Source organism: Brassica napus, chromosome A5 (assembly GCF_020379485.1).
Source record: "Brassica napus cultivar Da-Ae chromosome A5, Da-Ae, whole genome shotgun sequence".
In the NCBI taxonomy this organism is placed as follows: Eukaryota; Viridiplantae; Streptophyta; class Magnoliopsida; order Brassicales; family Brassicaceae; genus Brassica; species Brassica napus.
The window spans coordinates 8,057,833-8,071,063 of NC_063438.1; the positions used below are offsets into that span (position 1 = coordinate 8,057,833).

The 13,231-nt window shown below is 35.0% G+C and overlaps 4 protein-coding genes across 5 annotated transcripts; all 4 read left to right on the forward strand.

The window, feature by feature from the left end:
- The first annotated feature begins 1,363 nt into the window (after positions 1 to 1,363).
- On the forward strand, positions 1,364 to 5,467 carry LOC106454888 (glutathione S-transferase T3-like). 2 transcript variants are annotated; one of them, XM_048780869.1, is made up of 3 exons: positions 1,368 to 3,318; positions 3,411 to 3,467; positions 4,756 to 5,467. In XM_048780869.1, exons 1-2 carry the CDS (start codon positions 2,838 to 2,840, stop codon positions 3,461 to 3,463), a joined length of 534 nt encoding a protein of 177 aa, XP_048636826.1. In that variant the 5' UTR covers positions 1,368 to 2,837; the 3' UTR covers positions 3,464 to 3,467; positions 4,756 to 5,467. The 2 variants fall into 2 exon arrangements, with proteins under 2 accessions (XP_048636825.1, XP_048636826.1); XM_048780868.1 differs by having other exon boundaries at positions 1,364 to 3,318; positions 3,411 to 5,467.
- LOC125608538 (putative nuclease HARBI1) lies at positions 5,278 to 6,826 on the forward strand. The gene has a single exon (XM_048778960.1). The coding sequence runs from the start codon at positions 5,278 to 5,280 to the stop codon at positions 6,544 to 6,546; it is 1,269 nt and encodes a 422-aa protein (XP_048634917.1). The 3' UTR covers positions 6,547 to 6,826.
- A 1,509-nt stretch (positions 6,827 to 8,335) lies between these two features.
- LOC106451433 (CBL-interacting serine/threonine-protein kinase 11) lies at positions 8,336 to 10,032 on the forward strand. Its single transcript, XM_013893362.3, has one exon. It carries the CDS (start codon positions 8,450 to 8,452, stop codon positions 9,779 to 9,781), a length of 1,332 nt encoding a protein of 443 aa, XP_013748816.1. The 5' UTR covers positions 8,336 to 8,449; the 3' UTR covers positions 9,782 to 10,032.
- A 1,307-nt stretch (positions 10,033 to 11,339) lies between these two features.
- LOC125608539 lies at positions 11,340 to 11,978 on the forward strand. Its single transcript, XM_048778961.1, has 2 exons — positions 11,340 to 11,354; positions 11,457 to 11,978. The coding sequence occupies exons 1-2, from the start codon at positions 11,340 to 11,342 to the stop codon at positions 11,976 to 11,978; spliced, it is 537 nt and encodes a 178-aa protein (XP_048634918.1).
- Positions 11,979 to 13,231: the final 1,253 nt, after the last annotated feature.

Here is a 13,231-nt window from a genome sequence, read left to right on the forward strand (position 1 = left end):
TAAGACATCTATTTCCCAACTCGTTGATTTCATTTACATTTTGTAATAATCAGGCTAGTTCAATGGTGTCATGGGCCCTGGAGCAAAAAAAAAATTTAATTTCCAAACTATTATTTTTCTTGAAAAAAATCTGATAGATATTTTATTTTTCAAAATACTAGAAGTATTTTTATAAATAAAATTTTAAAAATAAAAAAAAATATTTTCATATAAAAAAATTTGGATCTTTTTTCTTATTCTTAATATAAAAATACATGTATTTTTAAAAAAAAAAAAATCAGATCCTTGTCTATTAAGAAATAGGAGGCAATAGATTGGATCCGAAACGATCGCACCGCTTGCCCTCCTATCTAAGCCGACCCTGGTAATAATATTAGTTCCCGAATACTCTAATTCATCATGCTTTGCATGGTTATACCTATTGAAAAAAATCACCATAATTAACCAGTGGGCATTGGACTATTGACACTTGACTATTTGAGGGACAACACCAACAGTTTGATCTCCGTTAACCACCAGATAATTTTATATTGCACTCTTAGAATCCAAAGAATAGTCAGTTGACATTAGTTGCCGGACACTGAACATTGTGATTAATTCACTAAAAAAAAATCACGATGTTGTTAGCAAAAGAATAATAATAATATCGCAATGTTAAAAAAAATCACGTACGACGTAAATATGATATGTCCCGTATTCTCCTTTTATTATTAAATTAAATAAATAAACAGATTTACGACGGATATTTTTTTGGTGCCGGTCCTTCTGAACAAAAGAATAAAAGGTTTATTTGCCAAATAACCAAAAAAAAATGAAAATTAGATTTTGGGAGAGAGAGTAGAGAGAGATAAAAAGATAAAGTAGGAGAGAAGAGGGAATTTTGGTTAGTTAGTGTATTTAAGTTTTTTTCTATGTATATAGGGTGCAATTTCCCAAGAATAAATAGGGGATAATATAGGATGTTTATTTTGTCAAAGAAAAGAGAGGATGTTTTGTAATAATATTTCCTTATATATTGACCAATAAACAGATAAATAATTAGTCTTCAATCAGACTAAATAATAGAGGAAATAATTAGTCTCCACTCTCCAATCAGATTAAATAATAGAAGCATATCTCAGGACCGATTTTCAAAAACAACGGGACGGGTAGAAGCTGCGGGCCAACATTCTGAACCATCCAGCTGACGTCGACCTGTTCTACCGTTGGGATATTGTCGCGTGTTATCATCTTCTTCTTTTTTTTTCGTAACACGTCGCGTGTTATCATCTCCTTTTATAAAAGGCACCTGCCACTATCTCTTGGAACATGTTCTGTTCGAATTTACCCTTCACTACCTTCTTTTAACACGTCCTGCGCTACATTAAGAAAATAAAAACCATATGAGATGAGACGCCTTTTATACGGAGGACCTACTTCTTGATGTACGTTTTCCTTTTACCATATATATAAAGGGTACGATAAAACTTATGAGGTGTTTAGGTTCGAGCTTGACTCGCAACGAATCGGGTTCTTAGACTTTGTCCGGCTATCTACTAGTTTGTCTCATTCCGTTTAGGTTTCTTTGTTTAGTTTCGTTTTCGCATTCCGCTACTTGTTTACTTTGTAACGTTTGTTTCAAATTCGAAAACTGGTATAATAATTTAACATTTTACCAAAAAAAGAAAAAAAAACTTATGAGGTGTTTAGGCTAATTAATCACGGGTAGGCAGAGGTAATAAGCAGCTGGAGAAGCCATCCACAACAGAATAATTGGGTAACAAAAGACGACGTAATAATTTGTGTAATTGTCCGATTTTGTATGTCAAAAAAAAAAACATAATATGTAGCGTCTACCGAGTGTGCAAAAAGATAGAATGAAAACCATCATTTTTAATATAAAAACGAAAATATCATTCAACCATTAGGATATAGATTGGTTTGGATTGATTTACCAATTTTGACACCCCTATGGGTTAACCCTTATAATATGTTTCTTGTCTCATTTTGACACCTCTATGTATATAGCTAAAATGAGACAAATGCCATGAATTGTCTGTCCGATTAGTGGGTTGTATTGTTATTAAGACCATGTCCAACGGTGGATTTCACCCGGTCCATAAGAAAAATCCTTAAGCATAATTGTAATTAAATACTATTATTAGTGTTAAATCGACGAAGGATTGGTCCGTCGCAGCGGACTTAAGGATTCAATCCTTAGCCACGTGTCACGTGGTGAGTGGGTGGAATTTGTCTTTGGTTTGTGTAGGGTCGAAAAAAAAAACATTCTCGAGCCAAACCGAAAAAAAAAACTCCTCCTCGACATAAGGCGATTTCGAGACGATTCTGCTCGATCTCTCTTCCTCGGCTCGGGTAAGGTAAATCAAAGCTTTAACTCGTAGATTTATGGATTATAGATCACTCTCCATCTTGTTTGTTCTCTATTAAGGGTTTGGTTCTCGGATTCCGACAGATTTGAGAAAATTTTCAAATTAGGGTTTCAAAAATATTTGGGGCAAAATCGATTTAGGGATTCTTTGGGGGTTTAGATAGGGTTTCCAAACGTTTATGGTTTGTATCGGTCTCGGATCTCCTCTCTGTGTGTTATACGGATTGAAACCGTATCGGGTTTGTTTCTTAATCGATTGTCGTTTCTTAATTAGCTGTTTTCTTCTTAAAATTTGTTTCTTGTCGTTGGTTTGCTACCTTCTCCTTCATGTGCTTTTGATTATTTAACATTGTTTGTTGTTGTTCTTTAACATACGTAATTGATTAACGTTGTTCTTACTCGTTATTTGCTGTTGATTTAATTGGTCCTTAACTAAGTGTTTACTTGTTTTGGTTGCAGATAAACGATCATGGGACGATACAGTTACAGCCAGCCTTCTTCATCCTCACACTCTCCAGACTTAACCTCCCTCCTTGAAGCCGAATGTGAGATGTACGCGGCTGAAGCTGAGATTACTCGGTGGAATGCAGAAGCCAGTGACTGGGAACCATCAGCAGAGGGTGATGATGGCATCCCAAGGACATGCTACTGTGGTTCAGAGCCAGTTCACGGATACTCCCAAACGCCAAAAGATCCATACCGACGTTACATAACGTGCCCCAATGCCGATGATAGAGACTGCCACGTCTGGAAATGGTGGGACGTGGCGGTGGAGGAGGAGCTGAGAGAGTTTCAGAGGGAGCTTAATGCGGTTAAGGGTGAAGCGAATCAACGTGAGCAGAAGTTACTCCGTCTTGAGAAGCAAGTTTCCGAGTTCACAAAGAAGAAATCAGGAGCTAAGCTAATGGTCTTCAGCTTAGTGTTAGGGTTGGTGTTGCTTATTGTGCTAGGTGAGTTACTTCCTTTTATTTTTTCATCTCTCATATGTATTACAAATATTGAAAGTGTGTGAAAGTTGATTGTTTACTAATTTATTTTTCAGGAATACTTGGAAAGGATTCAAAGGATTGGGGCGTACGTGCTTTGTTTCTTTAACGAGGTAATTATTTTATTAGTAGTTGTAGTAATTTAGTTTCGAAACCGGAAGGAAAATTAAATGTTTGTTAGGTTTTGATTTGCTTGGATAGAAAGTAGTTGTAGTTACTTAGATTCGAAACCGGAAGGAAAGAAAGTGGTTGTAGTAATTTAGGTTTGATTTGATGTGCTTTTAATTAGTCGAGTAGTTAATGAACTCATTTGCTTTCCACCTTCTCAACTGCTCTGATCTGATTGCTATTAATCGAGTAGAAGGCTTACTTAAGCCCTCTGTGTCACTAGTAGAGTGTCACAGAGAAACAATTAAAACAATGGCTAATGGAAAATTTTTTAGTAATCTTCTCTTTAGTCAAATTCCAGTTGACCTTGATTCACCAGAACCTTTTTGGTTCGGTAGTCAAGGTCCTGATGACTCTCCTTTCATGAGTGCTCCCGACGTTCCTGCTAAGTCTCCTGTGAGCTCTTCTCCGGACGTTCGGGCAAAGTCTGGTGTGAATCCAAATGCCTCAGGTCCTGAGAGGAGAAAATGGACTCCCAGAGAGGATAAAATCCTTATTGGTGCTTGGCTTAACACCAGTAAGGACCCTGTGATGAGCAACGAGCAGAAGTCCACTTCTTTCTGGAAGCGTATAGTAGAGTACTACAACGCAAGTCCTCTCCTCGCTGGGACAGTACCGAGAGAGACCACCCCTTGCAAGCAGAGGTGGTCTAGGATTAACGGCGATGTATCCAAGTTCTGTGGCTCCTACGATGCGGCTCTGAGGGAGCAAAGAAGTGGGCAAAACGATGATGATGTGATGAAAACCGCCTTGGACATTTTCTTCAACACGGTCGGCTACAAGTTCGCCATGGATCACTGCTGGAGGGAGCTGAGATACGACCAGAAATGGTGCTCCCACTATCCTGCTAAGGATGCTGGAAAGGAGAAGCGCAAACAAGCTGTGGAGGTGGATACAGAAGTGGCCCAAGGTGTCGATCCAGAAGTTAGACCTCCCGGGGTTAAAGCGGCCAAAGCTAGTACCAAGAAGAAGAAGAGTGGCAGGGAGGAGGAGTTGTCGAGGCTACATGGGGTTTTAGAAATTAAAGAGAAACTGTCTAAACAAAAGCTTCTTGATCGTTTACTAGCTAAGAAAGAACCTCTCTCAGATATGGAAAACAGTCTCATGCTCAAACTAATGTCCGAAATGATATGATCTATTTTCAATCTTGCTTTTGAGGTAGAACTGTTTGTGTACTGATTGTTTTTTAATGGTTATGACACGGTACTAACTCTTGTCACTCTGTTTTGACAGGTTCGCATGTGGGAAGGAGTCACGGGTCTTTATCTGATGGAGTAGGAATCACGGGTGATGGAGTAGGATTCACGGGTGATGGAGGAGGAATCACGGGTGTAGTTGTATGAGTCACGGGTCACTCTCTCTAGCATATGTATTATAAGTAGTAGTTGTAGTCTTTGTAGTGTAGTATAAACTCTGTTTTTTTAGTAATATGACTAGTATTTTAAATAACAGCTCAAAATTAAAGTTTTATAATATTGTTAATATGATAAAAATTTGTTGATGAAAGGTTCAAAATTAAAGTTTTATAATATTGTTAATATGATAAAAATTTGTTGATGAAAGGTCCAAAATTAAAGTTTTATAATATTGTAAATATGATGGATTTTATTTAAAAAAGTTCAAAATTAAAGTTTTCTATGATTAGGACTTCTTAAAATGTTAAAACTTTAATTTATAATAACATATTAGGACTTCTTAAAATGTCAACATTAATTTTGAACTTTAATTTATAATAACATATTAGGACTTCTTAAAATGTCAACATCTTCATCCGATGGTCTAGACGAAAGAATAGACGAACTTGTTGATGAAATAGTTGAAGATTACTACAACGACATAGTGGAGGACCAACCCGATGATGAGGCGAACCGTGCTTATATTGAACGAGACCGTGAAGGAGGAGATGATCAGTTATGGAATGACTACTTCAGTGAAGACCCGACATACTCGGCACAAATATTTAGAAGACGTTTCCGCATGAACAAGAATTTATTCCTGCGTATTGTCAGAGCCCTCAAGCAGAACTTTATATTCTTTCAGCAGAGAAAAGATGCAACCGGGAGGTGGGGTCTATCATCACTTCAAAAGTGTACGGCGGCTATTCGTCTGCTTGCTTATGGTACAGCGGCTGACTCGGTTGACGAATATCTCCGACTTGCGGACACTACAGCACACTCTTGTTTACATCATTTCACTGACGCAGTTATACACTTATTTGGTAATGAGTATCTACGACGACCCACAAAGGAGGATCTTCAACGACTACTCTATATTGGAGAGCAACGCGGTTTTCCAGGGATGGTCGGGAGCATTGACTGTATGCATTGGGAGTGGAAAAACTGCCCAACCGCTTGGAAAGGACAATACACACGTGGATCCGGAAAACCGACGATTGTTTTAGAGGCTGTAGCTTCACAAGATCTTTGGATATGGCATGCTTTCTTCGGTCTTCCAGGTACCTTAAACGATATTAATGTCCTCGATCGGTCTCCTGTTTTTGACGATATCTTAGAAGGTCGAGCTCCGAGGGTAAGGTACATGGTCAACGGACACATGTATAAGTTGGCATACTATCTCACGGACGGTATATATCCAAAGTGGTCAACATTTATCCAATCTATCACACTCCCTCAATGTCCCAAACAAGCGTCATTTGCTAAATGGCAAGAAGCAGCCCGAAAAGATGTCGAGCGGGCATTTGGAGTATTGCAAGCTCGGTTTGCGATAGTGAAAAACCCGGTTCGTACATTGGACAGAGAGAAGATAGGGAAGATTATGAGAGCATGTATCATACTACACAATATGATAGTTGAAGATGAACGAGATGGTTATACAAACCGGGTTAATATTTCAGATTTTCAAGAAGGAGAATCTTCCAGAACCTCGGAGGTCCTAAACGAAATTCCTACATTGTTCAATGATACATTTCCCGACCGCAATGATCTTCGTGATAGGCAAACTCATGATCGATTGAAGAATGATTTGATCGAAAACATTTGGAATAAATTTGGTAATCAAGATTAATAATTAGTTCTCTTTGGAATATTATTAAATCATTGTATCTTTTTTTTTTAATAATGCAATTAATAAAATTTCAATTTTAATTTTTTTTTTAAATATTATTTTATTTCTAAGGACTCATTCTTCAGGATCACCATTGGACGAGTATTTTAGATCCGAATCCTTAACTAATGAAAAAAAAAAATTATATGCTTAAAATATTGTTAAGGACTCAAGTGGGAGTATCACCATTGGACATGGTCTAAAGTTCATATGCTAAATTTTCTTATGAATATAAATATTCTTCAGTTATTAATCGTTGAATTTCACTCTTTCAAAGGTAACCATTTGTTTTCTTTCTTTCTTTTTCTGGGTTCAACGGTTACATTTAAATCATTAATTCATCCAATATTTGCTCACCTTAGAGCATCTCCAAAAAAGAAACTCTATTTTGAAGTTTCCAAAACTTTATATTTGAAGTTTCAATGTGTTCTTCTCCAAAAGTAAAACTTCAAACCTAACTTCAAAATTATTTATATTTTACACTATGATCCTTATATTTGTCATAATTGATGTAAATTCATAAAACTTCTATAAATAACTAATACATATATATAAATATTACAGAAATTATTAATTAAAAAAAATCTTACACTAACATATAAAATTATAAATAAAAGTACATAATTAAATATTAAACTGCAAGCAAATATTACATTATTGCATAAAATTATTTCCATAATGCTCCCATATATGATCAACTAGTGCATTTCGAAGTAAGAAATGATTCTCTTTATTTTTTATTTGTAGATTACGAGCCAAAAATTGTTGAAACCGGATATCCTCATAATATGTCTGCTGATAGTTTGATATCATCAAACGAAAAAATCTTTGATCTTTTAAACGAAAGTACAACAAGCAGGGAAAAATGTCATGAGATGATTGAATTACGACTGCAAAATGAAGCAAAAAAATTAGCTTTTAAAGAAATAAAAGAGGAAAATAAAATATTGCTAAAAAACTTAGCTTCTATCGATGATGTTAATATTCGTGAATACATTCGTTCTGAACAAGAAAGAATCATACGAAAAATGCGTCAAAAGCAACAACAACAATCATCTTCGGTTACACAAAATTTGTTGAACAATATTTTGGAGATTTTGGAGGTTCCGAAGCAAATTTACCAGACTATTAGTGTTGTTATAATATTTAATTTGAGTAATAATTATGTCTTCATGTGTCTTTTTAATAAGTTTTTATTATGGTTTTTTGTAATATTCTTGTTGTTTAATTCTAGTTTTAAAATATTATAAATCTTGTTTTATTTTTTTTATATTTAATTTCATGTGTAAAACTTAAGTTTATATAACAAATTTGAAATATTTATGAGATATAAAAGTTTTAAGGATTAAAACAATAAACAAAAAAAATATTTAAGAATTATAAATATGATGTATAATTGTAAGGACCAAAATGCAAATAAAAAGATGAAACTTCAAATTTGAAGTTTTGAAAAGTGAAACTCTATATTTGAAGTTTCACTATTCAAAATTTCAAATTTGAAGTTTTGAAGTTCCTTTTTGGAGAGCAAAAAACTCTATATTTGGAGTTATAGAGTTTCTTTTGGAGATGCTCTTAGTACTAGAATAAGAGATCTTGAAGCTTCAGTTAAACTCCTGTTTTAGGCATCTTTAAACTTTTTCTCTTTTATCTTTTTTAAATACCAAAATTTGAAACTTATCTTTTTAAAGTTCTTTGTGACCACTAACAAGTAATCTCCCCCCTCCTTTATAAAGACATATAACTACTCCCTTTTAAAAATCTTATTCCAACCTCCATTAAAAGTAAACAAAACCAAAAAAAAAAACACGACAAGCTAACGTACGTGTTTCACACGCTTGTTGCTCTTTCTCTGGCTTCAACAGTTATGCCGGAGATCGAGATTGTCGCCGACGACGGCGACAACCGCAATAACAACGCCTTGTTCGGAAAATACGAGCTCGGGAAGCTTCTCGGATGCGGCGCCTTCGCCAAGGTCTTCCATGCTCGCGACCGCCGCTCCGGCCAAAGCGTCGCCGTCAAGATCCTAAACAAGAAGAAACTCCTCGCGAATCCAGCCCTAGCCAACAACATCAAACGCGAGATCTCGATCATGCGCCGTTTATCTCATCCCAACATCGTCGGGCTTCACGAGGTGATGGCGACGAAGACGAAGATCTTCTTCGCAATGGAGTTTGTTAAAGGAGGAGAGCTGTTCAACAAAATCTCAAAACACGGACGTCTCAGCGAAGATCTCAGCCGTCGCTATTTCCAGCAGCTGATCTCCGCCGTCGGTTATTGCCACGCGCGCGGCGTTTACCACCGCGATCTCAAGCCGGAGAATCTCTTGATCGACGAGAACGGGAACCTGAAGGTATCCGACTTCGGTCTCAGCGCGTTGACGGATCATGTCCGACCCGACGGTTTGTTGCATACCTTGTGCGGCACGCCTGCTTACGTGGCGCCTGAGATTCTCTCCAAGAAGGGATATGATGGCGCTAAGGTCGACGTGTGGTCTTGTGGCATCGTGTTGTTCGTTCTCGCCGCGGGGTTTTTGCCGTTTAACGATCCGAATCTGATGAACATGTACAAGAAGATTTACAAGGGGACGTATCGGTGCCCTAGATGGATGTCTCAAGATCTGAAAAGGTTCATCTCTCGTCTTCTTGATATCAATCCTGAGACGAGGATCACCATCGATGAGATTCTTAAGGATCCTTGGTTCGTTAAAGGAGGTCTTAAAACGATCAAGTTTCACGACGAGGTTGGTTTGGATAACGGTGCCGTGAAGGGCAAGGAAGATGGAGGAGGAGGAGGAGAATATGAAGTGGTGAAGAGCTTAAACGCGTTTGATTTGATTTCTTTCTCCTCGGGATTAGATCTTTCCGGTTTGTTTGACGGTTGTAGTAACTCTGTTGGTGAACCGGAGAGGTTCCTCTCGGAGAAGTCGCCGGAGAAACTCGCGGAGGAGGTGGAGGAGTTCGCGAAGGTGGAGAAGCTGAGGGTGAATAAGAAGAAGGAAGAGTTTGAGTTCGAGATGGAAGGGCCAAACGGGAAATTCACAATCGGAATATACATTTCGCGGCTGAACGATTTGCTCGTGGTGGTGGAGGCAAGGCGGAGAGGTGGCGAGGTTGATTGCTACAAGGAAATGTGGAATGACAAACTTAGGCTTCAGCTTATTCGCGTTACCGATCAAACGCCAAACGCAAGTATTTAAAAACGTTACGGGATTTATCATGATGCGCTTTCAAATCAAACGCCAAATTACAGCGGTTGGATTGGCTGGATTGATTTGCGTTCAACTATGTTTTTAGAATTATCATCCAAAAAGGAACAAAAAAAAGTTTAACATATCTATTTAAATTACTGTTCTAAATTGTAGGGTATTTATTTTGTGCTTTCTTATTAAAAATGTATTTTCAGCTATATGTTGACAAAAGAAAAAGTTTGGACTTCCATTTTTACTAATTGGTTTATTCAACTTTTCACTTGACGATTTCAGAATTCGGCTTATCATGTTCTATCTATTTCAGTTTAGTATATTTTTTTTAGAAAAATATTATATTATTCTATTATTAAACATATGAGATGATTGAATGGGAGTTTCCACATCCAGTGGTGAAAAAGATAAAACGGGTTGTACAGTTTATTTATACTGTACAACTTTAGAAAGCTATCATTGTCCACTTGATTACAACTCAAAAGGAGTGCAGGTTAAGGAACCATTATCATTATTAAAGCATCTTCTTTTATTTTGTCAAAAGATTATTAAAGCATCAACATAACCACTCGTCTAAAATCATTGTCAGCTGTACCAAATATATGCTATCACATGATCATACATCTAAACAATACTAACGCATACATAATTATCCAAATTATATGGTTAATATAACAATATATATTAAATAAAATGTATTATATTTGACAACATAATCATATTTTATCGTCAAAATAGTGGATAGAATGTTGGAATTCAACAATCCAATATTTAAACCGGTTCATTCCAAATAAAAATATATATGAAGTGATTTTGCTTATTTGTCATATATATATATATATATATATTATTATTTATGAAGTGATTTTGCTTATTTATCATGTTTACCATGATTTTAGGTAAATTTGCTTACTTGTCATGTTTTTATTAGGTTTTAGCTAAATCATTGATTTATTATTTGTTATTAGCTAAGTCATTAATATATTAATTTAAAATTATCCTTAATGAATCTTGTATATAATTAAAAACGAATGTTAATAATATTAAATTTCTATGTTATATAAAAATGAATTTTAAACAATATCTTTACTGAATTTTATATATATTTAAAAATGAATTTTATTTTAATAGTAAAGTTTATATGTTATATGTTACGTTAAATAATTGATTATAAAATAATATAATAGAATTATAAAAAATAAGATTATTCTTATATATATTGTGTTGCTATCTGAAAAAAATATTTTATTATAAAAGTTAAGATAAAAAACAATTGATAATTAAATATTAGTCAAGCAAAAAAATTATATAAAGATATTTTCTAAACTATTTCTAAGATATGAGTGTTTTAAAAAAAATAACACAATAGTAAGTATATATTTTGATAAAAAAATATTTGACATATATAAATACTTTGATGTTTGATTTAACTATTTTTTTTTTTTTTGACGTCGTTTGATTTAACTATTTAAAACCCATAAATAATAACTTATTATATTGGTTTTAGATTAATAAAACATAAACTAATAAGTATTCATCAGAAGTTTATGCCTGCATGTGCGCACCTAGTGTATAAAGTTAATTTATCTAATTTAACAGATTGGATCGGGTTTTTTTTTTTTGAGAAAATTTTGATCGGTTGGTTTTGGCGGAATTTTTCTTTGACTAACAGTATTCATTTGATTTAATTCCGTATGAACATGTGCTAAGCTCAAACAGCAGTTACTGCCAACCTTTTAGTTCTGATGCATCCTGGCAGAACAAGAACGACGAAGCCGGCTGGGGGTTCATCCTTTTTGAAGATCAGCAAGTTAAGCTTGTGGGAGTCAGGAAAGGAAATTGTGCCTCCTCGCCATTGCATGCTGAAGCTGAGAGCCTCGCCTGGGCAATGAAAGAGACGAGACAGAGTGGTGTTAATGAGGTCTGCTTCGAATCAGACTGCCAACAACTGACTCGCCTTACTCAAAACCCGCAGGAATGGCCAGCCATAGGACCTGAACTGGATGAGATCGATTTTCTGAGCTCTGAATTCTCTTCTTGCTCTATCCGTTTTATAAGACGTACTGAAAATGTCCGTGCGGACTGCCTTGCAAAGGCAGGACGATCACGAGCTCATGATTTCTGTTACTTGGATACCAAGATTCCTCCATGGCTTGCTCATGAAGCTTGCCTGTTTGAACCTCTAGTTACTTAATAAAGTTTTACTTTTGATGCCAAAAAAAAAAAAAAAGTCAGGACGTAGATGAGGATAATATAGGAAATTAGGCTGTTTGGTATGAATTAGGAAAGTAGTTAATGAAGGGAAAATGTGCTTGTTGAACCTTAATATTATGCTTCTTTGATCAAAACAATCAAACTAAATCCATCTAATGGCATGTGAATTATAAGTTGCACAAAAGACAAAGGCAATCGAATCCCCTATATAATAATTGAGGATCTTTTAAAAAATTGTAAATTTAATTTTGTATTAATTACAAAGTTATCTTGTTTATGTGTATTCATTTATATCTTTTTATTGCGGATGTGGCATCATTAGAAAGACTTACACTAAACCTTAGTCTACTATTAATGTGATCTAGAGTAATTCTTACGGACGAAAACATTTAATATACCCCGAATTAATATTGCCTCAAACGAAGAAAACGGCAAATAGTCTTACGAAAATAATGTAATGATATTATGATAAAGCAAAAAAGTAATATAGTTTCCGCTGGCAATTTCAGTTTCGATCAAACAACACATACATTAACAACTGATAATGGTATTGGTCCTATCGGTTTATATACTAAGTTTTTTTCATCATAATACATAGCCAGTTGTCAAACCTTTAATATTCTAAGTGTTCATGATAATACTTGAGTTTCTTCAGCTGTCAAACGTTTCTTTCAAAAGAACCACACCGTAGAGTAGAGATATAAAGAACCAATCACACGAATATTAAACAAATCAAAGAAGAAATTATTTATGTGATTCATTTTTGGATAAAAATATGCATCGTGTACAATTAGTCTAAATCCATTCACAAACCAAGCAATAAAACAAACACATATTACATTCGGTTCATTATTATTATGTTCATCATGTCATCACGTACACTCTTAATCTCTAAATTAGTTGAGTTTTGGTTATGATGGGTTGAAGACAACAATATGCGTGGAACTTTATAAACTATTAAACTATACTCGAATTGACATACAATGAGTTCACATGTATCAATACTATTAAAAAGGAAGGAGTCCTAAAAAATCTACTTATATAAGGTTGTTGGACCTTTTACTTTTAACCTACAAATTAAACTAAATATATCTAAACCTTAATATGTCATATTTTCTATTTTTCTCTTATATCCTATTGTTAATTATCCTATTTTTGTGGAACCATTATTTTCAAAAAATATCCTAATAATAATGCCCACTATCTAGGATTAATATTTTGAATCGTTACTAA

Bases quoted from the DNA above. Each gene is read 5' to 3' on its own strand.
- LOC106454888 (XM_048780868.1), top strand. From the start codon at position 3,655: ATGAACTCATTTGCTTTCCACCTTCTCAACTGCTCTGATCTGATTGCT.
- LOC125608538 (XM_048778960.1), top strand. From the start codon at position 5,278: ATGTCAACATCTTCATCCGATGGTCTAGACGAAAGAATAGACGAACTT.
- LOC106451433 (XM_013893362.3), top strand. From the start codon at position 8,450: ATGCCGGAGATCGAGATTGTCGCCGACGACGGCGACAACCGCAATAAC.